At 41.7% G+C, this 25,772-nt stretch overlaps 1 protein-coding gene across 3 annotated transcripts in view; it reads right to left on the reverse strand.

Annotated features, from left to right (window-relative positions):
- ttc28 (tetratricopeptide repeat domain 28) overlaps positions 1-25,772 on the reverse strand; it is a 761,973-nt gene that overhangs the window by 304,326 nt on the left and 431,875 nt on the right. For all 3 annotated transcript variants that reach the window (XM_078554281.1, XM_078554279.1, XM_078554282.1), the window contains 2 exons: positions 23,970-24,117; positions 21,704-21,976 (listed from right to left, as the gene is read on the reverse strand). In XM_078554281.1, coding sequence (XP_078410407.1) covers positions 21,704-21,976; positions 23,970-24,117 — 421 coding nt within the window. The remainder of the gene's footprint in view (positions 1-21,703; positions 21,977-23,969; positions 24,118-25,772) is intronic.

A 25,772-nucleotide genomic window follows, 5' to 3' on the forward strand; every position in this document is an offset into this window, starting at 1 on the left:
AAACACCTCACAGTCTTTCTCAAATGCAGTAACCAGTTGTTTCTTAATTAATACCAGGGTTGATGCCTTCCCTGCTCTATTTGGGGGTCATCCAAATGTTGATCGTTGTGCGATGAAAATTTTTTTGATAAATGTAATTGTATTGCTAGTTTGAACTTGAATTCCTTTATCCTATTCTTGAAATTTAAAGTATTTTACCTTCTCCATACTGTTAACCATTTAGTAGATCACTAGAAGATCAACTATCAGATGGTTCCTGTCCAGGCTGAAAAGCCCAGGTTTTTCCAGTCTTTTCTTGCAATGTCAGCACCAGGGATTAGCACCAAAGTTCTTCTCTGCGTATCCTGTGGTTGAATGTCTCCCTTGTTTCTCAAAATTAAAGTATTCAACACGTGATCTGAAAAAAGCATGGTACAGACTACGCCTGATCTATATTCAATTGTTTTAGCTATGTACATCAAGGGCAGGATTGTTCAGTCAGCGTGCAGGGGCGGGCTCGACACACAGATGTGTAAAATGACGCGCGATGATGTCGGGCGTGCGTCCCAACCTCATCATGCTGAGTTGCGGTGTTCTGTTCGGCTGCGCGGCCGCCGATATGTAAATGGACTACTAAGGCCATTAAGAAAGTAATTGAAGTAATCGTTAATGCTGCCCGTCCAGCCTAAAGGTTGCCAGGCAGGCGAAAAGGCCAAGCGACCGTCGTGTTTTTTAGGAAACCTCATCCACAAGTGGGATGAGGTTTCCTAAAGCTTTTATTAAATAAATAAATACATTTTCATAAATATAAAAACATGTCCCATCTCTCATGTGGCACATTCACATGAGGGGACACGTTTAAATAAATTTTTAAACATCTTATTTCATACTTTCAAAAGCCCCTCAATCTCCCTGAGGCAGCTCCGTGCCTCAGGAAGACTGAAGTGCTCTTTTGCACCTGTGCGCGAAAGTGTGCTGGCCCTGACTCTCCCTCCTCCCTCCACCTGCACAGGTAGCGCTCAGTGCTACCGCTCACGTCTTGCGCTGGGTGAGCCTTAATTGGCCCACCTGCGTAAAATGGCAGCGCGGAGCCAATCACAGGTGGCGATCGGCTCTGCCCCCGCCCGCCGCCTGAAAAATTCAGGCCCAACTTACATCATGGGTGTAACAGCACTGTAACAGCCATTTGGCCCAACTTGTCTACACCAGCATTTATGTCCCACATGAACCTTCTCCCACTTTACTTCATCTAATCCTATCAGTAGACAATTCTATTCTATTCCTTTCTCCCTCAAATGCTCATGTAGCTTCCCGTTAAATCCATCTATACTATTTGCCCCAAGTGTTCCTTATAGCCCATTAAACATTTTTACCAATCTTTGGTTAAAGAAATTTCTCCTTAATTCCCTATTCAGTTTATTAGTGACAACGTTACATTTATGACCTCTGATTTTGGTATCCCCCACAAGTGGAAACATTTTCTTTATACATATCCTGTCAAACTATTTCTGAAAGACTTCTATGAGGTCACCCCTCAGTTTTATCTTTTCTAGACAAAAGAGCATCAACCTGTTCAGCCTTTCTTCAAAAGTGTATCCTCTCAGTTCTAAAATCATCACTGAAAATTTCTTGTACTTTTTCCTATGCCTCGATATCCTTTTTTAATAACATTGATGCCAGAATTGTGCAAAATACTCCAGATGTGATCGAACCAAAGTTTGATTCAAGTTTAACATAACTTGGCTGCTTTTCAATTCTATCCCTCTGGAAATGAACACGATTTTAAAAAATATTTATGCTCTTATTAACCTGCATCAGTGCTTTTAATGATGTGCTTACTCATACCCCTAAATCTTTTTACTCTTCTATCCCATTTAGACTTATTATCCAAGCAGTGTGTGACCTCTTTATTCTTCCTACCAAAATGTATCACATCACACTTGTCTATTTTTGAATTAATTTGCCAATTACACACCCATTCTGCAAGGTTATTAATACCTTTCTGCATTCTTCCCCAGTATTAACTACACCTCCCAATTTAATGTCATCTGCAAATTTCAAAATTTCACTTCTGAGGTCAATTAATGTAACAGTGGTCCCAGCACTGATCCCTGTGGAACACCACTTCACACCATTTACAAATCTGTGTACCCACCCTTAATCCTTACTCCCTGTTTTTTGCTTTGTAACCATTTTGCTGTCCATTCTGGTATCCATCCGCTGACTCCACATGCACTCATCTTAGTCATACAAACATACAAATTAGGAGCATGAGTAGGCCACTCGGCCCTTCAAGCCTGCTCCAACATTCAATAATCTGATCTGATTGTCATAAGTCTACGTTGTGAAACCATGCTTTATGTACAAAAAATGATTTTTGGATTTACTGGCTAGAAACTCCTAATTGATTTTTTTAAAAGACTAAAGCCACATTCCAATGACTTAGGATCATAGTCAAAGATGGCTCCATATTTGCATCACTGTACCTTCTACATTCCAAAACCATTGAAATGGAGATAACCTGTCTACAATGCCACACTAGGAACAATTGTCTTGAAAAAGATGAATTGAGGCCATCTCCTATCCCATTAGTAAAGCATCCAGCCAATCACCAGGGCACTCAATTGGGTGGAGACAAACCATTGGACATAATCACTTCGACAATGGGACCCTGGCTGTGAGATGAATTCCCAGCCATGATCTAATCAAATTACATTTGTAATACACTAACCTTGAGAATATTTGTGTCACTGAGCAGTTAGTGAGAAGTCATGTGCCAAGCCAACTCTGTGGGCAGAATTTTCCCATCAGCAATTTGGGGGCGGGGCCCACTCGCTGATGGGAAAATGACATGGGGTGACATCGGGAGGAACGCTCAACGTCATCCCGGTCAATTTAAATATGGAGTAAGGCAGGCGGACAGCGAAATCAGCTGTCCGCCCGCTGACCTGTCAATGGCCAATTAAGGCCATTGACAGGATAATTAAGCTTGTTAAATGCCCTGCCCGTCCAACCTTAAGGCTAGTGGGCAGGCCAGGAGCCCCAGTGGGCTTCTGATAATACATGAAACCTCATCCACTGGCGGGATGAGGTTTCATGTCCGTTTTTAAAAACTTCAATAAAGTTTTTGTGCTTCTTATTAACATGTCCCATCTCATGTGACATTGTCACATGAGGGGGACATGTAAATAATTTTAATACTTATCTATTTTTAAAGATTTTTATACTGTCAGTAATCTCCCTGAGACAGCACTTAGTCTCAGGGAGCAGTGCGCACTTTGACAAATGGGGAATCCCTCCACCCCGCACACAGGAAGCGCATAGTGCTTCCTGTCGGGCAGGCCGCTGGGCGGGCCTTAATTGGCCACCCACTCAAAATGGTGGCGGGCCCCATTTCAGCGGCTGCCCGCCCGCCGCCGAGTCAGTGGGGCCCGCCCACCCATCAAGGTAAAAATTCTGGCCTGTTTGTGTTTTAAGCATTTGCTTTTTATGTAGAACTGAGACACTGAAGGAATAAGACCCTGGGCAGGATATTGAGGTCGGCGAGCGGGGTGACGGGTAAAATGATGCGGGATGACATCGGGCGGAACTCCTGACGTCACCCCGCATCATTTCAATTTTCAGGTCGGCGGGGGCGCAGCCGAATCAGCTGTGCGTCCGTTAACCTGTCAATTGAGGCCATCTAAAAAGTAAACTGAACTCGTTAAAGGACCTGCCCGTCCAACCATAAGGTTGGCGGGCAGGCCGGGAGCCCTGACGGGCTTCAGAAAAAGCATGAAAACTCATCCATGGGCGGGATGAGGTTTCATGTAGGTTTTTAAAAATTTAATAAAAGTTTAATTAAAAGTGGTGGACATGTCCCAACTCATGTGACACTGTCACATGAGGGGACATGTCAGGGAAATTTTACTTTGCTATATTTAACATATTTAAATTTGGTGCCGATCTCCCTGAGGCAGCACTTAGCCTCAGGGAGATGAGTGCGCTCTTCCGTGCGCACGCACGAAAGAGCACACTCTTGGCTTAGGGAATCCCCCCGAGCACACTCTCGGCTTAGGGAATCCCCCCCACCCCCCCCCGCCCGCACAGGGAGCGAAAAGTGCCTCTTAGCGGACGTCTCGCTGGGTGAGCCTTAATTGTCCCGCCCACATAAAATGGCGGCGCACCTCCAATCGGGGGTGCCAATCGGAGGCGCACCTGCACATGCTCGCTCCTGAACCTCCCCCCCAATGTGGGGAAAATTCTGCCCCCTGAGTGGGTGCTTTCCCCTCCTCTCTCTCTCCAACCAGCTGGCAAAGTTTGAACCCTGTCTGCTAATTTTGACTACACAGATGGTACAGAAAGATTTTTAAAAAGAACTCAACCCAACACTGCTGCCTCCAGAAGAACAGACGAATCATCTGTCTACAGCTCTAAACTGCTCAACTCCGAAAGCTGCAAGACCACTGAGGTAAAAACAGCAGGCCCACAGAATTCAGCCTGAAACCAGCCAAGTCACCAATCTTCAAGAGCTGCGTACCCCTTTCATTTTACTGGCCTCTAAATTACTTAATCTATCCTCCCTGCTCTGTAATCTATTTGTGCGTGTCTGTGTGAACTATGAGTGTGTGTGAATGCATGTGTGGGAGTTGGAGCGTTTTTTAATCATTTTACTTAGGCCAGGTTAAGTGCAATGAAAAATATCCTCTTTTTTTTTAAGAAAGTCAAAAAATCTGTCTGATCATGCTGTTTATGGTCATGACATATGAACTGTTCAACACTCATAGAATTGGCAAGTATATCCATTCTATTTTCTTTGTTTACTCTCTCTGTTACTCCTCAAAGAATTCATCAAGGTTGGTCAAATATGACCGGCCCTTTTGGAAATGATGCTGACTGCTCTTCACTATATTTTTGGTTTCTTTGAGTAAAGATTCAATTATTGTTCCTTAAGCTAACTGAGGTGTACTTCCTTGGGCTTGTTCTATCTCCTTTACCAAATACTGGAATAAGGCTTTTCTATCCGCCAGTCCTCTGGCACTATTCCCTTTTCAAATGAATTGTTATTTGTATGTAATAGTACCTTTGCGATCTTCTCTCCAACTTCATTTAATATGCACAGATACAATCCATCTGGACCAGAGATTTTATCCTCTCTAAGTCTGATTAGTTCAACTGATCTTCCCACTTTCTATCCTCAATGTCTTTATATATTTTTGATCTTTTCTTCTAATGCCATACTCTCCTTGTTAGTACCCCTGATAAATACTGAAGCAAAATAATTACTCAATATTTCTGTCATTTCATTGTCATTCCCTGTGAATTCATCTGGTGCCCTCTACTGGCCCTAACTGTATCCTTTTTTTTCTTGCTATTTATGTGCCTGTAGAATACTTTACGATTTATTTCTATATTCCTCGATAATTTAATTTCACAGTTCCTTTTACTTTCCTCACCTCTTCGTTTTCCCTTTTGTCATCCTCTCCTATGTACTTAGTGTGTGTTTTTTCCTTTAGTTTCAATTTTACCATTATCTCTTCATTCATACATGGGGCAGGAGTTTTAACTTGGCAGGTGGGTGCGCGCCCAACCCAACCAAGCGTGAAATGTCACGTGATGATGTCAGCCGAACGTGCCGATGTCAATGCGCAGTTGCGCAATAGGTTGGTCGGCGGGCGCACGTGGGAGCCAGCTGCGAGCCCACCGACAATTAAAAGGCCTATTAAGGCCATTAAGTTATCAGTTGTGCTGAATTTTTCACTGCCCATTCAACCTAACGGTTGACAGGCAGGCAAAAAGGCCAAGCAGGCCTTTACATTTTTTTTTAGAAACCTCATCCACGGGTGGGGTGAGGTTTCTGAAATCAAATACAAATTAAATTAAAAGTTTAATTTTTAATTGAAAACATGTCCCTGCTCATGCGACAGAGTCACAGGAGGGGACATGTTTCATTAATCTTTTGTGCTGTTTAATAATTTTTTCAATATCTTCTTCATCTCCCTGTGGCAGCTCTGTGCCTCAGGGAGATTATTCAGCGCTCTTTCGCGTGTATGCGTGAATTGGGCATTAGGCCTCTCACCCTCCTCCCCCTGTCCGCACCGGCAGTGCTCCGTGCTGCCGCTCATGTATCACACTGGGTGAGCCTTAATTTTCCCACCCGCACAAAATCACGGAGCGCTGCCGATCACGGGCGGTGGTTGGCTTCTCGACCGCCCCCGCCAATCCCGCACGCCAAGGGCAAAATTCTGTCCATGGTGTTTCATTACTGGCTACTTTTCATCTTGTTTTTTAGTGGAATGTATTTCTCTCCCACTCTATTGAGCACTGTTTAAAATATTTCCCACTACTCTTCTCAGTCAATCTTTAGTTTACCTTCCTAAATTCCACTCTTGTTCCCTCAAAGTTTACTTCCGCCCCCCCCCATCTTTTACTTGGCCTTTGTCTTATGTATTTCTCAATCATTAATTTAAACCTTATTATGTTATGATCACTATTGCCCAGATGCTCCCTTACTGCTCTGCTTCCATTTCCCATTAATAGATCTAGCAGTAATTCCTCTCTTGTTGGGATCCTTATGTGGTGGTAAGAAAGGGGTCCTGAACAATGTAAAAATCATATTCCTTTTCCCCACCTCTCCTTGTCAGGTTATCTGGGAGTAGTTGAAATTTCCTATGATTACTATTACGTCTTTTGCTAGATTTGCCTACATATTTCTTGCTTCACTTCCCTTCCACTATCAGTGGTCTACAGGTGTACCAGAGTGTCTCTAACTCACACCCCAGCTCCATGTTTCTGAACTGGAGTGTCTCAAAAGCAGACATTTCCTAACGATGAGGTAATATTGGACAGCATTGATGTTCATAAATTTCCACATACCATTTTCTGACACATTGCCTGTGCTGCCAGCTCTAATTTTAGTTAGCAGTAATTTATATCTCGAAGTAATAGAATCACGAGATGTCTGGTATTATTTACCAGTTGCATTGGATTGATTTGAAATTAACTAATTGCTCTGATAAATATGTATAGTAGATATTTATTTAATACAAATTGGATTCATTTAACATTGGTTCCTACCGCCCTCACTTTTGGATCTATTTAGCATCTTAGGTTATTTGTTTATCTAAAGAATACGATGCTGACTATAATGTTACTTATTGAGCTTTATCAACATTTTATTTGCTTTGTTCATTGCTGTGCATTGGATAGATATGTTTTGGATTAAGTCTACCAAGACTCAACTCTCTTTCAGCTTCACTTTTAACTACTTTAACACCATTCAGAGTACCTGATGCTTACTTTTTCTTTCTACGTGGTTCATTGTTGTTGTCTGCAATAATTTTAATCTGCCATTGTTCTTGCCACATATTTAATTTGTCCAAATCATTATGTAATTTCTGGGCTGCCTGCTTCAATTCCATTGCCTCTCCCAGTTTGGCAAATTTGACCATTTTGAGTTTGTGTCTCTCGGTCATATATGTAAATGACAAATATTGAAGCCTGAGGAAATCTCAGTAAGTACTTTCACAGCACTAACTTAACATTATTATTCTAATGGGATTCATTATTTTTTACCCTTCAGCCAGTTTTTTACCCATTCCCAAAATTTATCCTGAATATCCACAGCTTTAGATTTGACTGATAAACTTGCATTTATGTTGTGCTTTTCACAACCACAGGACATCCAAAGCGCTTTGCAGACAATGATGTATTTTTGAAGTGTAGTCGCTGTTGCAATTTAGGAAACTCAGCAGCCAATTTGCACACAGCTAGTTCCCACAAACAGTAATGTAAATATAATCAGACAATCTGTTTTTATAATGTTAATTGAGGGATAAATATTGGCCAGGACACCAGGGATAACTCCCCTGCTCTTCTCTGAAATAGTGCATGTGATCTTTAACATCCACCTGAGGGGGAAGACAGGTCTTCAATTTAATGTCTCATTTGAATTATGGCATTTTAGACACTGCAACACTCCCTCAGTACTACAATGGAGTTTCAGCCTTGATTTTTGTCTCTGAAGTCTTAGAGCAGGCCTTGAACCCGTGGTCTTCTGATTCAAAAGCAAGTGTGCTATCAACTGAGCCACAGCAAACATTTTGTGAATTCTTTTCAAAAACTTTTAGAATTATAAGTGCAATATATTGTATGGTTTTCCACAGTTCAAGCAGGATTTTCTGCTTTGAATTCTTGTTGGCTATATTCACTAGATAACTGTACAAATAATCATCATGTTTACACCGAATACTCAATTCCATTAATTTAAACAAAGTATAAGTAAGACTATTGAACCTATGTCTGATTCATCACTCTTTAACGGTCATCAGTGTCTCACAAATCTCCTCCCTAATGTTTTTCAGTATTCTGGGATACTCTGGGATTCTCAGCTACCTTGGGAATTCCTTATTTTGGACCCTTTTTGGGACTAGGATGTCCATCTTATTTATCGGTATATTAAAACTGTTGATCTTACTTTGGTCATCTCTTATTTGGGAAGGCATCTTAGTCAAGTCATTGCTTGTGAATATTTACAAGGAGTAATTTTTCAAAATATTAACCATCATATGGTCATCTTCAGATTTGTTTGCGTCTTTTATGAATTTAACCTTTTCTCCAACTGCCATCTTACTGTTGCGTTACACCAACATTTTTTTTTACTGTTAGCTTTTTAGATGGGTCTCTCTCCACCCTCTGCTCACCCTTAGAATGTATTCCTACATTTTTGTATGTTCATCTGGTAAACACCTTCCACCTTCTCCTTGTATTTGTCTTAATTTCACTTTTAATTTGTTTATTAATGCCTTTCCTTCACTTTGTTTTGGCCCAAGTTTGTTTATCTACAGTATGCAGTTATCCTATATACTCAGCATTATACCTTTAAAGGTATTTCATTTTCCCCCTCTCAATATTATTGGCAATTAAGTGTTAAGGTTTAATGGCAATTACATCGTTAAACAGGTGATGGGTATTTGTACACCTATAAATGGGGATAGTTGGGACACTGGCCAGATGGAGGAGTGTTGACTCTGTACTAAGTCAATAAACTCTCTCTGCAAGAAAAGACACTCATCTTGGTTTTGACTTCACCAACTGGCTTGGATCTGTGAAACACCCTCTACTGAACTGATGTTGAATTGTTTGCTTTTTTTGTTTCCATATTTCACTGAACTTACTGCATTTAATGTCATAGCCCAGCCTCTTAGTATTAGACATTTCTGACTCCCAGATTGATAAACCTGATCATTCCGTGATTGCTGCCATCTGGGGGATGCAGCCACTTCCTGTATGTTATCTCGGGTATTTACAAATTCTACGTAAGGTGAACACTCAGTCTCATTGCTTCTTTAACATACAGGTCATAAAGTATGGACTGCATATAGCTAATGTGATCCTAATCTGGTTTTCCCAGCTGATGCTTGGTTAACCTTCTGCTCTTGTATCTGGAAGCTGAGTTCTAAATTTCAGCCGGGGAGCTTCTGATATCCAGCTGCTACAGATAAATTCTTAGTGAATGTGAGTGCGTGGGGGAGCAAGAAAAGAGAGAGATGTATTGTGGGAATTGATGTTTTTGTTTTGCTGCTGTTTTGACTGAAATGCCCAGCATATAAGCTAAGTCACAAAGCACCTTGTGAAAAATCGTGTTTGAGAGTGTGAAAGACATAACATGCAAGTTGTATTTTTCATCCTGCTCCTATGGAACTACAACACCTATGATGTGAAAATAGAGCATTAAGTTTTACAAAGAACATGGGAAGAAATTAAAACTTGAAAACAAAAAGAATTGAATAAGAGTTTTAGAAGGGAATACAAAAAATGCTACTTGCAACTTAAGTCTTGCAGAATAGCTACGTAATAGAACTACAATTATTACACCTGCGGACCCTACATCTTTCCAGAGCAGCAACACATATGACTCTCAGTCATGTGATACATCCCTTCAGTAAATGTGTTGTATTACAGAAGTGGGTAAAGTAATATAGTGTTTTGTTAAAACAGGACCTCAGCAAACATCAGAACCTGCACTTGCAGTCCTGAATTGCGAGAAGCATGTCATCATAGAATGATACAGCACGGGAGGAGGCTAATTGGTCTATCATTCCAATGTCAGCTCTTTGAAAGAGCTATCCAATTAGTTCCTCTCCCTGGCTCTTTTCCGTAGCACTGCAAAATTTTCCACTTCAAATATTTATCCAGTTACTTTCTGATTGAATCTGCTTCTATCGTCTTTCAGACAATGCATCCCAGATCCTTATAACTCGTTGCAAAAAATAAATTCTCTGTTCATCTATTTCAGAAGACAATGAGCAGAATGACATAGATCAAGGAAAATCCCCTTGGAATCTGATCACTTCCTAACAGTATTAGGAGCGGTCTGTCTGAAGTCTCATCATGGTCTCTATTTTTTCCCCCAATCTTATGGTGCATTTGCATGGCTTTAGCTGGCACCATGGGTTTGGAAGGGTGGGATGAGAAGAGCATAGTTCTTGCTCTGTCTCTAAACAAGTAGATCATACTGAAACTGTTGCTCAAGAAGAATTCCAAGGGCTCTATGCTTTGCTTTATGTCAGCCAAGTGAGCTCATGTTTATTGCCATGGGGGGTCAGAGACCAGCTATCCACTTTGTGCTAGTAATCGTAGTGAAAGTAATCCTTTCACATCAAAAAAATAATTGAATGGGACTGATCGGAGGCAAGTAGTTACTACTCATGTTTCTGCTACCTCCAGTCTCCATTGGTCATCGGTTACAACCTCCCTGCTTCCCTCATTTTTTTGATGATGCCTCTGCGAAACATTTTGGGATGTTTTTTAACGTTAAATGTAATATGTTGTTGTAAATATCTGAAACCACTCTACATTGCTTACCCAAATACTTATCAAACTTTCACTTTTCTGGAGTCATGAAATCCATTTGAACTAATGGGAATTCTACTGAGGCCTCCGGGAGTTATGCTATAATCTGCTGGCACTTTGTCAATCGGCAACAACCATTTCCAAAGCCCAAATTGTACCACTTTCAAGGCATCAAGTTATTAGTTAAAGGAGTAAAATAAGTAAATAAGAGCTCTGAATAAATGCCAAGTATAACTGACACAGTCCCAATAAAACACTGCGTTCTCAATGAAATCTCTTTTTCCTATTTTACAGCCCTATTACCAGGAACACTTTTATTGCTTTTCAATTTAATTATATTAATTTGATTCATCCTCACAGACTTCAATGAATCCAGACTTCAGTGTTTAGTCTGTGTTTGCTTAACTTTCTGTGCTTACTTAAATCACTCCAACAACGATTCTGAGACTGCCGGAATGCATTTCATTTCATTTAAATACCTTTACTAACTTAACAAACAGTGAATAATGGATCATCAGAAGTAGGCCACAGATCAGAATCTAATCAAGATTGTTCAGGTGTTTTTTTAATAGATAACTGGCTAATTCTACACGGCTTCATGTTCACAAGCAAATGTTCTGCTAAAACAAAAATAAAAATACCTGGAAAAACTCAGCAGGTCTGACAGCATCTGCGGAGAGGAACACAGTTAACATTTCGAGTCCGTATGACTCTTCAACAGAACTAAGGAAAAATAGAAAAGAGGTGAAATATAAGCTGGTTTAAGGGGGGGTGGGACAAGTAGAGCTGGATAGAGGGCCAGTGATAGGTGGAGATAGCCAAAAGATGTCATAGACAAAAGGACAAAGAGGTGTTGAAGGTAGTGATATTATCTAAGGAATGTGCTAATAGGTGACATTAAGGGTAGAAAGCACGATGAGCAAGGTACAGATAGCCCTAGTGGGGGTGGGGTGGGGGGAAGGGATCGAAATAGGCTAAACGGTAGAGACAAAACAATGGATGGAAATACATTTAAAAATAATGGAAATAGGTGGGAAAAGAAAAATCTATATAAATTATTGGAAAAAAGGGGGATCGGAAAGGGGGTGGGGATGGAGGAGAGAGTTCATGATCTAAAATTATTGAACTCAATATTCAGTCCAGAAGGCTGTAAAGTGCCTAGTCGGAAGATGAGGTGCTGTAATGTAATGAGGTAATGTTCTGCTACTAACCTAGCCATTCCATTTAGGGCCACTGGTTAACTGGTGAAGAAACTGTTTAAATAGACACATTCTGAGGCCAATTACTGATTAATTACCATTATTGTTAAAACATTTTCAAAATAGACAACTACGTATTTCTTCCCTTGGGAAAAGGCCAAATTATCTCAATGTTACAAAACCAAGAGCAAACAGTTGGCTTTATTTCTCTGAATTTATTTTAAAAGTGTTTAGTTGTGACACCCGAAGTTTGACCAACACATCTCAAAACATCCATATATAAATCTAAATGCCAGCATTCTCTACTTCTGTGCCTGCCATCCTGTGATTTTCCACTCATTCCTTTTAATGGAAGGGAAAGCACCTCCAGAAAGTGGAAAATTTCAGCAGTGATTGGAATGTATTGTGCTGAGTGAGATTAACACGTGGACCCACAGCAGACAGCCATTACTGAAGTGACTTCATTTACACCTCCCCAACAGAGAGGGCAATATAACAAAATGCTCAGATCTTGCAATATACTACACTCCCTCCCCAAGCAAAGAAAACAACTATACATTAAAATGTAAAATGGTACATGTACATACGTTTCCAGAATACACTATGACTAAACCAACATCAACAATACCTGAAATTTAACAGGTTAGGTTGCATACTTGTTTTTACCGTAATCACAACCAAAACATATATGGCCAACACATCCAGAATAATTTACATGCAAAAGGAAAATTGTTTATCTCCAACACCAGTATGCGTTTAACAAAAATATCAGGGTTTGACAAGAGGTAATGGAAATAACTTATTTCCTCTTCTTTCCTTCATACTATCAACTGACCTATCTGGCTCCTTTCTCTTTCTGTCTGTGTACCTCCTTCCATTTCTATTAGCTTGACTCTGCTCTCTCAAAATCTCTGACTGTGTCAACCCTGAACTCTGACTTTGACTACCAATTCCACTTAATGGTTGGGATTGTGACATTGATTGACTAGTCTTAATCAAAGATCCTGACTCACTTTGCCCTACCGGTGGATTCTGTGATACCAGCAAATTTTCAGTTTCTTTGTGACTTGCACTTTCTTTCTGACTTCACTTTGGGCTGTAGGAGGACTAAAGGAGGTTTATCATGCTCTCCCATTGTCAGATTTCCTCTTTCAAGCTAAATGATCTACATACTGATGGGAGTCTCTCTCCAATCTTCACTAGATATGTGAATACACTTAGTCTCTCTACAACAAGTCAAATCACATACTTCTTATTCCCTCACTGATTCTTCACCATGACCTTCTGACCAGGATGGCCGAGCAGTGTAATGCACTGCGTTCAGGTCGCAGTCTCCTCTGGAGACATGGGTTCGTATCCCACTCCTGACATTAATTTTATAGGGGGGATGGTGGCATAGTGGTAATATCACTGGACTAATAATCTCGAGGCCCAGGCTCATGCTCTGCAGGACCGGGTCAATTCCCACCATAGCAGCTGGTGGAATTTAAATTCAATTAATAAGAACTGGAATTGAAAGCTAGTCTCAGTTATGGCAACCATGAAATATCATCGATTGTTGTAAAAATCCATCTGGCTCACCAACGTCCTTTAGGGAAGGAAATCTGCCATCCTTACCTGGTCTGGCCTATATATGACTCCAGACCTACAGCAATGTGGTTGACCCTTAATTGCCCTCTGAAATGGCAAGTCACTCAGTTTAAAGCCAACAGGGATGAGCAACAAAGCTGGGATCGTCAGCAATGCCCACATCCCATGAAAGAATAAAGAAAAAAGACACTGAACTCTCTAGGTTTCATGCCTCATTCTTCACTTAGTGTGTAAAATTAAAGCGCAGTGGATTGGGGGTAGTGTATTGAGATGGATAGAAAACTGGTTGGCAGACAGAAAACAAAGAGTAGGAATAAACGGGTCTTTTTCTGAATGGCAGGCAGTGACTATTGGGGTACCGCAGGGATCGGTGCTGGGACCCCAGCTATTCACAATATATATTAATGGTTTAGATGAGGGAACTAAATGTAATATCTTCAAATTTGCAGATGACACAAAGCTGGGTGGGAGGGTAAGCTATGAGGAGGATGCAGAGATACTTCAGTGTGATTTGGACAAGCTGAGTGAATGGGAAAATGCATGGCAGATGCGGTATAATGTGGATAATGTGTGGTTATTCACTTTGGTAGCAAAAACAGGAAGGCAGATTATCTGAATGGCTATAAATTGAGAGAGGGGAATGTACAACGAGACTTGGGTGTCCTCGTACGCCAGTCACTGAAGGCAAGCGTGCAGGTGCAGCAGGCGGTAAAGAAGGCAAATGGTATGTTGGCCTTCATAGCAAGAGGATTCGAGTACAGGAGCAGGGATGTCTTACTGCAATTATACAGGGCTTTGGTGAGACCACACCTGGAATATCATGTGCAGTTTTAGTCTCCTTCTCTGAGGAAGGATGTTCTTGCTATAGAGAGAGTGCAGGGAAGGTTTACCAGGCTGATTCTTGGGCTGGCAGGACTGACATATGAGGAGAGATTGAGTCGGTTAGGATTATATTCGCTGGAGGTCAGAAGAATGAGGGGGGATCTCATAGAAACCTATAAAATTCTAACAGGACTAGGCAGGGTAGATGCAGGAAGGATGTTCCCGATGGTGGGGGAGTCCAGAACCAGGGGTCACAGTCTGAGGATAGGGGGTAGACCATTTAGGGCTGAGATGAGGAGAAATTTCTTCACCCAGAGAGTGGTGAGCCTGTGGAATTCACTACCACAGAATGTAGTTGAGGCCAAAACATTGTGGCCTGAAATTTCCCGTCGGCGATTTGGGGGTGGGGCCCACTCGCCGACAGGAAAATGATGCAGGATGACGTCGAGAGGAACCCCCAACGTCATCCCGGTCCATTTAAATCTTTAAGAAGGCGGGCGGACAGCGAAATCAGCTGTCTGCCCGCCAACCTGTCAATGGCCAATTGAGGCCATTAACAGGATAATTAAGATAATTAAAGACTCTGCCCATCCAACCTTAAGGCTGGCGGCAGGCCAAGAGCCCCAGCAGGCTTCTGATAAAACATGAAACCTCATCCACTGGCGGAATGAGGTTTCATGTCCGTTTTTAAAAACCTTAATAAAGTTTCTGTGCTTCTTATTAATATGTCCCATCTCGTGTGATATTGTCACATGAGGGGGACATGTTAATAGATTTTTTATTTTTCTATTTTTAAAGTTTTTTAGACTGTCAGTAATCTCCCTGAGACAGCACTTAGTCTCAGGGAGATGTGCGCTCCTTGACAGTTGGGGAATCCCTCCACCCTCCCCCCCGCATAGGAAGCACATAGCGCTCCCGTCGTGCAGCCCGCTGGGCGGGCCTTAATTGGCCACCCACTCAAAATGGCGGCAGGCCCCGTTTAGGCGGCAGGGGTCGGCTGCCCGCCTGCCAACCTAGGGCAAAATTCTGCCCTGTATGTTTTCAAGAAGGAGTTAGATATAGCTCTTGGGGCAAAATGGATCAAAGGATATGGGAAGAAAGCGGGAGCAGGCTATTGAGTTGGATGATCAACCAAGACCATGGTAAATGGTGGAGCAGGCTCGAAGGGCTGAATGGCCTACTCCTGCTCCTATTTTCTATGTTGTCTTGCTTTCCTCTTACTTTGCTAGATGCCAGGCTTAAGCAAACTATAAACTTTGCCCTAGCTGCATGTAAGATGAGCAACCTGTTGCAGACTGTGGGGTTATGATGTAGGAGAAATGAAAATTGTCTAGCCTGTGTTGAAGGGAAACATGGAAATTACTGCCTAGCTAGTCACCTAGCAAACACTTCTGCAAATGCCTCTTTGCAATCTGTGCACTTCTTTCTGCAGCACTTTTCAATGCTGGGTGATATGGTGGTACCAGAATGTGTTTGCTACCATTCTTACTCAGAAATATTTTAAACTCTTCCGACGTAAACTGCAGACCATTGTCTAACACCAACACCTCTGGTAATCCACAAATTGCAAACCAACTTCTCAGAACCTCAATAATTATGGCACTTGTGGTATTGAGCAGAGTCTCAAACATTTATCCACTTGCTATAGCTATCAACCAAAATAAGGCAATCTTCCACTTCAAAGAAATCGCCATGCACTCATTCCCACTCATTTCTTGTGTTTGACCATGGAATGAAAGGAACATTGGTTGGATAATTTCTCATTCTGAGACACACCTCACAACTTTTCACCAACTCTTCAATACCCCTATCTATCTTTGGATACCAAAAATAGCTTCTTGCTACTGTTTTCATACATTTAGACTATCCTTGTGCCTCTCGATGCAGTTCCTCTCACAATCTCTCTCTAAACCTTAGTGGAATAATGACTTTAAAACCACACAAGAGACAGCCTTGATCTAAACGTTAACTGATTTCTTCTCCGCCGATGCTGCCAGACTTGCTGAGTTTTTCCAGGTAATTCTGTTTTTGTTTTGATCTACACTCAGTTCATTTTACATGTGACATGCTCCTGCAATTTCTCATCATTACACTCTATGCCAGCATTAATGACATAATTGAGCACTTTACTGAGCATTACTTCTAACGAGTTTCTTCACTAGTTTCTCTGGCAAACGCTGGCATGTCATTTGTGTATGTTTAAGTAATTCACAGGTAATGAAGAAATGAATCAGTTGTCACAGGAAACTTTGGAAGAACATCTGTATTTGCATGATCTGCTCATATCTAATATCATACTGATAGCTAATTTTAATCAATTGGACCTCCTTGCTTAAAGACCACTTTGTGCTCTTCTAGTATTTCCTCAATGTCAGATGTACTCTTCATGATATCTGCTGTAAATAACTTGGTCCAGTTCAACCGTATCTTAAGCTAATTTCTTCCTATTCCGGAGACTTTGTTCCCTCCTATCAGAACCAATGGCAAATAATAGAATGTATCATCCTATTCCACCCTAACACTAACCTGACCTAACTCTGGAATACTGTTATTGGAATAACTAGTCAGTTTCACACCAGTTTTGCATAAGGGAATGTGACTTAGGGATTTCCTGTACTCTCCTTCTGAGATAACAGACACTGCTGCAGCTGTATCAATGATGAAAGTTGTGAATCTCTGACTTTCAGTTTCACTGTGGATGCTGGAATTGTATCTTCAGCCCTATTAGTCCCATCTTCCATGTGCTGTTTTTCTTGCTCTCTTACTGAGTACAACTCTTGACCTTCCTGCTCGATACCATCAGCTTCTGTTTCCATATCTATCATATGAGCATGCGAGAATTTCCAGTCTCCTGAATTTAGATCTACCACAACCTCGACCTAATGAATGGGTGCAACCTGGGGCTTTACTGTAACCTGGAGCATTACTTTTCCACTACTGGGAATTGGGGCATTTAAATGGTTGGTGACTACCACGGTAGCATCTAAGGGCAGAATTTTGCCGTCGGCGAGCAGGGGGCGGGGCCCACTCGCCGACGCGTAAAATGATGCGAGATGATGTTGGGCAGAACCCCCAACATCACCCCGCCCCATTTAAATTTTCAGGAAGGCGGGGGCACAGCAAAATCAGCTGCGGGCCCGCCGACCTGTCAATGGCCACTTGAGGCCATTGACAGGATCAATTAAGCAATTAAAGGACCTGCCCGTCCAACTTTAAGGCTGGTGGGCAGGCCAGGAGCCCCGGCGGCAAATAGAAAAAACATGAAACCTCATCCAGCGGCGGGATGAGGTTTCATGCAGGGTTTAAAAAATTGTAATAAAGTTGTTCTGTAAATTATGAACATGTCCCAACTCATGTGAAATTGTCACATGAGGGGACATGTAAGGGATTTTTCTTTTCTCTATTTTTAACCTTTTTAAAGGTAGAGCCGATCTCCCTGAAGCAGCACTTAGCCTCAGGGAGATGTGCGCTCTTTCATGTGCATGCGCGAAAGAGTGCACTCTCGATTTCAGGGATACCCCCCACCCGCACAGGGAGCGCATAGTGTTTCCTGGTGGACATCAAGTTGGGCAGGCCTTAATTGGCCCGCCCACGTTAAATGGCGGTGCGGCCTGCTTCTCTGGCGGCGATCGGCTCTGCGCCCGCTGGCGACTGGGTCAGGCCCGCCCGCCCAACAGGCAGAAAATTCTGCCCTATGTTTCTGACTCTGAACTTAGCTGCTGTAGTCTGAATCCTATTGGTATCCGGTGGACCTCCCCATGCTGTCTCAGGAAAAAACTCCCTTGCAATTAGCAACTATCCCTTTCTGACATTTCCATGGCTGTGGCCTCATTGCATGCGTCTTCCATGTCAATAAAATACCTTTACTCAAAATCTTGGCCTGCGTTTTATTCTCTTTTCTAGGCCTCCTACAAATGTGATCGAAGGCTGGTTTCTAAGTTTGCGCTATACCCACAGTGGCAAGAGAGTTCCTTTAATTTGAGAATGTAATCTGCTACAGTCTCACTCGACAACTCCTTCTTTTGAAGGAACATAACCCTCAGTGCAATTTCAATCTTTGTCATGCCATGGTATGACATAATATGACAGAATTTCATAAATTTCAGCATATTCCATAGTACTGGGGTCTCTTGGACAACAGTGGTTAGACACCGTTAAAGCATTTGGCCCCATCATGGTGAGGAAAACATTTAATCTAATCACATCTCCTATTTTATTTGCTTTCAGCCAAATGTGCAATCTTCATTTGTTAGGATGGAATGCCCCCATTATCCCCAAATATGCCTTCAGTGCTGTTCATTCAATTACACACCGTACTGGCTCACTGTGTACCTGAATACCATGTGCACATGCAGCAACCTTTCAAATGGCTCAAACTTACTCAAAATCAACTTTAGAAGCTCCAAAAATGTGACAAAATGTTCTTCAATTCTTAATTTCTCAAACGAATTGTACAAGAAAATTCCATCCCAGCCTCAATGCCATCTTTCTGCTGTGTACTGCATTGAGCACGATTAACATGTGGACCTACAGCAGGCAGCCATTCTTGAGCTTTAACTTTATTTACAACTCCCTGGCAGAGAGGAAAATATGACACAAAGCTCAGATTGTGCAATATACTACAGGGGTGTTTGCATATTGCCTCTGAAAGGATCTGAAAAGCAGCTTTTGAGTGGTTTGGTTCTTGATTGGTCCTTGAAAAATTTGAGCTGACTAACATTTTTCTGTAACCAACACACATTAGTTACAAGGTGATATATTATATATATATATATATATATATGCGCATATATGCACCCATATCACTGTTCATTTAAATAAACTGAATATATGAATCATACTTCCCTCACCCACTGTATAAAGAAAGGAAGGAGCTCGTTCCCCCCCAGATACAATTCCATAAATAAAGCTGTGCATGTTCTAACAGCCCCCGAAAGCAATTCATCACTTAATTTTTCTTTAGTTTACTTTGATGATTTCTGCAGTGAAAAAAAAATCACAGCAACTATCATTGTCCTAATAATGGTTTTCTGACTTTTAGTGCTGTAATTTCTCAGTCCTTTTCGATTGCTCGAAGGGGAGGAGACCAGGCCTATAAAAAGAAAATTCTGAAATGCTCTCTAGATGGCCAATCCCATACATTATTAAAAAGAAAATCCTGGTGTGTTATGTTTCCACACACACACACACCACCCCCCACCTCCCCCCCACCCCCTGCATCTCTGCAGCTCCAAAATTTGGTGCTTGTTCATTAAACTGGAAAAGAAGTCAACTTTAATTAAATTCTGTAAATGGCAGTTCACAGATTGCTTACACAGGGGACATTCTGGGAGTTTTAGTAGGCTACTTCATTCAGCTTCTTCATTTAAATGACAGCATGACGGTTCTGGGAAGTAGCAGGAACTCATAAACCACAGAATTCTGAGATAAAGAAAGACAGGGCCCAGATGCAAAATATTGTTACAGGCATTTCGAACCTGTAAACTGGAGAAATAAATGTAATCATTCACTCGCAAATTTTTTTGAGGGTTTTTTGAAAAATTACGAGCTTTATGTTAATTAGTAAGTTCACAGATGCCAGTCACGTGGATGTTCAAAAATGTATTTGAAGTGATTTAATTTTTGCCCTTTCTTTCTTTTATTGGCAGGTTTTGCTGACTGCTCAAACTTGATTCATTGCTTTCATTATGTCCATAGGAGTTCCTCACTGGTAGCTCCAGACTTTGACCTCCTTGATTTATTGATTTGATTTATATTGTTGTTGCTGTTTTATGAATGCAAAACATAGACCAGGCAAGTGCATGTGCGACTCAGTAATCTTTTCCGTTACGCAGTGTTAAATCGTGATGTGCAAAATACATGCTAAGCAGAAGATTTTTATATAATATGGAGATGGTTAGATATTGGGTACCTAGAAGTGAACTGAAGACTGGAATTGAATTGAGGAGTTCAGACAATTTATATTCATAAGTTCTCTGATAGCTAACTACCTGTGACAACATTCCAAATGGATTCTTGAAGATTTCTCTGCTCAGTACTGCTGGCGAAATTGGAAACATTTAAAAAGTAGTGGCTACAATTTCACTAAAAGAGGAAACCTTCACAAATGTATCTCCAGTATTGCTACAAAGAGTGGCTAGATGAATTCTTAATAATGGATCCCTGGCAGTGAGTTACAGGCTGAGAGTTACAGGCTGTAATCTAATCAAGGAGGTTGGGGAATTTTATATATAGAACAATGGCATTGAGGAGCTCAACATAAATTGTAGCCTTCAACTCACATCCCAGTATTTCACTGCACCGCACATTACATCAATGCAACTACATCAATAATTTATTTTAATTTTTGCAGTACTATTCTATCATTGAGTGAAATGTATGAACTGGCCACAAGATGAACATTTTTCCCTCTGGGACTCCATTATTCAACCTCTGTCTTCATCTAAGGAATTATCAATATGGTGACCAAAGAGTTGTAATATTTGAAGAGAGGCTAAGGACATGGTTTTATCTATAGAATTTGAACTACTTCTGTCCTGTGGAATGAAAACCCTCACAAGTTGTATAAAAATAAGAGATAAAAATTCTGAATAAATGCACCAAAACATCCCACCCTCAATAAGATCATTCATAGTGATACTGTCAGTATCCACATGCAACCATAATTACCATTTAGACATAAGTTACCTGATAGTAAATATCCACTTCAAGTGTTGGCTCACTCATCTACCACTCTACCCCAGAGCAGCCATGCAAAATTGGCTTCCAATTTTAACATTTTGTGAAAAGAAACACATTTCAATTACTATGGTAGGTGAACTGAAAAGTCAAAGAAATTGAGTCTGTTCTTCTATCACCTTTTTACAAAATTTAATTACGGGGGCTGCTGTACTGTTGCATCCCTGTGTAACATTACAGCTGCTCAGAGACACGACAGGATGCACCTGCTGAAAAAACACAGCCTCGCATCTGCCTCGAAATCCCCAAACCTAACAAGTGTAATCGATGATGTAATCACTAAAACTACAATTTACAGTATATATTGGCAGTTCTACATCTGCAGGCTAAAAGCTTTATCCTTTCATTTTTAAATTGAACTCAATCTTCAACAAAAATACTTCACACAGTTCTATGTAAATGTAATGAATAATAACCTAAACTTCTTCAGGATACCTGGGTTTCTTTTATTTGGTAATGTTAAATTAACTTTGAAGTCTTACAGCATTCAAACGTTTTAGAAATTCCAATCAATTTATAAGACAGACAATTGCAGTGTTTACCTAAAGTCTTGGCTACATCGAAGTCCTGCTGCATATAACCAATACTCTTCTCTGTATTCCCTAATGCCCAGTAAGCACTGCTTAGGGCAGAGAACACTGACCCACGAAGTTTCAAGCTGCATGTTCCAATTTTCAAGGCAGCCTCCAGAACAACTACAGAGGCACCGTGGTGTCCTGCTGTCAGAAGCTCCTGGCCAATGACAGATACGACCACAAAAGGGCTTTTGTCCAACTTCATTTTCTGTAGCTTCTGATAGGTTGGTTCCAGGGATTCTACAAGCAAATCATACATTACGAGCAATAAGTTTTACTTAAACGATGCAAAAACCGACGGTCAATTAATCACATGAGTATGATATTTAGCCCGTACCACTAATACATGATAACCAACCACATCATGAAAGTTACAGATTGGTCCTCATTTCCCAATGAAATATTTAAATACAAATTGTTTTTTAAAAAATCTGTGCTATGGAGCCAAAAGGAGCAGGGAGGAAGCCTGATTGGAGCCATTTAAATGCAGAGCTGTATGAAAGATAGGCATGGATTTGGGTAGTTACAACACATTCAAGGGCTTTGGGGAGAAAAGAAAGGTTGGAGATTGGCTGATAGTTCATAAAACTAGAGAGAGGGGTTGAGGGTTTTTGAGGCAGCGGTGGCAGGTGGGTGAGTGACAGCTGTTTGGTACAAGAGGGGTCAGTACTTGTGGACAGGGAATCATTTATGTCAGCTAGCATAGGGGTCAGGAAGGAAATTGAGTAGTAAGCAGTTGTGGGAATGTGATCAAGGGAAGAGGTGGGTCTCATGGACACGTTGAGCCATTGGGGGGATAGAAGTGAAATTAGAGATGAATGAAACAGGATCAGAACTGGGAAAAAGGGCAGAGCCAGGGGAGGTGTCTGGCTTGGTGAGTAAGGGGAAGCAGATGAAAAGATTGTCTCAATCCCGGTAACAAAGATGTCTATGATCTCCTTACATTTGTTGTAGGAGGTGAGGGTGGAGGGAACAGGGAAGAGAGTTTTAAAAAAATGATGGGTAGTGAAGAAAAGAAAATGGGGGCTATTTTTGCACTACAGGAAGATCCTGGAGAAGTGCACAGTTCTGGTAGAGGTGACTGAGAAGAAAGCATCGTTGTTCATCAGCAAAAAGCTGGTACATTTTAAGATGCCCACCCCTCCTTTTGAATTGAGCAAAAAGTTGCATAAATTCTGCCTTGTACATAAGATATCCTAGTTTATCAGTCAAGCATTTTAAGAAAATTAAACTTTCTCTTACTGCAAATATGAATGGTTCGCCATGCAAATAGGATGAAAATTTGTGGTTCATCAATGCAGGTATGTATATATGGTTAACTAAGCCAGATCATAAGAAATAAGAGGAGTAGGCAATTTGACCCATTGAGCCTACTCCACTGTTCAATGAGATCATGGCTGATCTGATTGTGGCCTTGGCTCCACTTTCTTGTCTGTGCTCCATAACCCTTGACTCCCTTGTCAATCAAAAATCTGACTCAGTGTAAAATATATTCAATGACCCAGTCTCCGCTGTACTCTGGGGAAGAGAATTCCAAAGACTAACGACCCTCTGAGAGAACAAATTACTCCTCATCTTTGTCTTAATTATTTTTAAACTGTGCCCCCTAGTTCTACATTCCCCCAAAAGAGCTAGGAAATATCATCTTAACATCCACCCTGTCAAACCCCCTCAGAATCATTTATGTTTCAATAAGATCACTTCTCATTCTACTAAACTCCAATAAGGATAGGCTCAGCCTGCACAACCTTTCCTCATAAGGAACCCTTCTTCATCCCAGGAATCAGCCTAGTGAACCTTCTCTGAACAGATGTCTGTCTATGACTCATCAAGTTGGGTGTATACCCATGATTTGGCAAATAAGGTGTGTATGTGTAGATCACCACTTGAGTGTTCATCCATGCTTCAGCTTGACAAGTGTATATCTAAGGTTCACTGTGGTAAAAAGTGCTTTAGCAGCAGGAGCCCAGGAATCTATTACTGACTTTAGATGTTGTTGCTTCCGTTTATTAATTTATTCAAAGAAATTGATAAACATATCTCACTTCAAATTAAAAATGACAATCACAGGAGAAAGAACAAGAGCTGCAGAGAGTGGAACCTAAATTCCAACTGAAGGTTCTATGTAAGTGTGTGAGGGGATTTGACCGCACTGGGAATAGCCAAATGCAACCTTCCTTTTGTCTGATCAGTCATCCAACAATTACTTCAACAGCATTTTGCATGATCTTACCTCGTAGTGGAGACTTCATGGCAGCTTCCACCATCCCAACCAGCAGCTGCAAGCTTTTCGGATCTTGGGCCAGCCCAGATGCAAATGCAGCCAGCGCATCTGCATGGCGGCCGAGATACTGGAGAGCAACACCCTGTCGGAAGTATGCCTGCAAAGAAAGACAGAGACAATGTGAATGGCAGTTTTCTCCCATATTTTGTTCCTGAAGCTCCATCAATAAACTATTCCCAGTGAGATTAATGCATCATGTATTTTTTTTCTGTAGAATAATGTCAATTTATTAACAGTCCATCTCATGGATCCATATTTCATTTAAAACACGTCTTAAATGACCCAAATAAATCAGTTAACAATTAATAGATCTTTGTCCACAGGCTTGCAAATTCCACCAAGGGTAATATTTTCATGGAGTTCACTCCCTCATTTCCACCCTCACCCCCAGCATACTTTATTCTTATTTTGCCTGTCATTTTGTCCGAGTTACTGAGTTTGGCGTTTTTAATCTTTGCCGAAATCATATACTACTCCTGGATTGTGATGGCAGAGAGATTGTTATAATCCTACAGAACTAGCAAACGAAAGGTAACAGCATAATCATTGGTATTCACAGAATCATTATTCATTGAACCCTGGGATGGTAGAGGTTCAATTAAATACACATGCAGGGCTGGATTAGTGGAGATGATGGGGGTCTAGAGCCCGGCGTCACCTCTTTTAGGGAAGGCCCACTGAATTAAATGCCACTCAGGCACTTAACAGGGCATCGGCAGACCTTCCCCGGAATCAAGGACCCTGGCACTGGAGGTCCTGCCTGCCAAGAGCTCTGGCCAATCAGAGGCTGACAGGTCTACTGAATGGCAGCGCCACCAGGGAAGCAGTGGCTGCTGCTGGCACAACACCCACTGAGGCCAAGGATCATCACAGGGTCCCAGGTTACAGGTAAGTGATGGCTGGAGGGGGTGCAGGGGGTCGCGGGGGGCGGTCAGCAGCAAGGGCAGGGGGATAGCTCTGAGCAGGTCCCCTCCTTCCGATGCCAGGTCCCTCGATCAGACACTGACTACCTTTGAATGAGCGACCCTGCTCCCATCCCCCCTCCTCCACCCGAGCCCAGAAGCAACCCCGGACAGGTTTCCTTGTAGTGCTCCCTGCATGGCGAGGCCCCCACCAATGCTGGGTTAATACCACTTGCAGCGGGATGTGGTCCTTAACTGGGCATTAATTTCCCACTTAAGGGCCTCACCAGGCAGTGGGGCGGGAAGGCCATCCATGGGCCTTCCTGCCACAGGCTTAGTCGAAGGCAGGAAGGTGGCGGGATCCCCACCCAAATGCTAGAGGTGGGTATACCTCATCTGAAAGGCAGCTCCTCCAACAGTGCAGCACTCCCTCAGAAGTGTCAATAGGGAGACTGGATTTTCCTGTCAAGGAGGTTAGATGAGCTGAATTTGCATTTAGCTTTATGATTCTGAAGAGAGGAGATCCTTTAACAAACTAGTCAAAACAATGTCCTGGCAGGCTGACCACCAAAAATCCGGACTTTCTCAATAAAGGTGTCTTCAAACTGGACTGTCCACAAATTTCTAAATGAGAATAGCACAGCATCTGTGTTGTTCAGAAGGAGCACTCTCATCTCTGAGGCAGTCGAGAAACTAGAGAACATTATCTAGGCTGACATTTTAGTGCGGGCATGCTGCACCATTGCTGCCTTCCAGGCGAGGTACTCAGGTAGCTGGAAAAGATCCTAAGGCACAAATCAAAGAACAGCAAGGGAATTCTCCCAATGTCCTGGCCAACATTTATCCCTTC

This window comes from Cetorhinus maximus, chromosome 12, assembly GCF_964194155.1.
Source record: "Cetorhinus maximus chromosome 12, sCetMax3.hap1.1, whole genome shotgun sequence".
Lineage (NCBI taxonomy): Eukaryota > Metazoa > Chordata > Chondrichthyes > Lamniformes > Cetorhinidae > Cetorhinus > Cetorhinus maximus.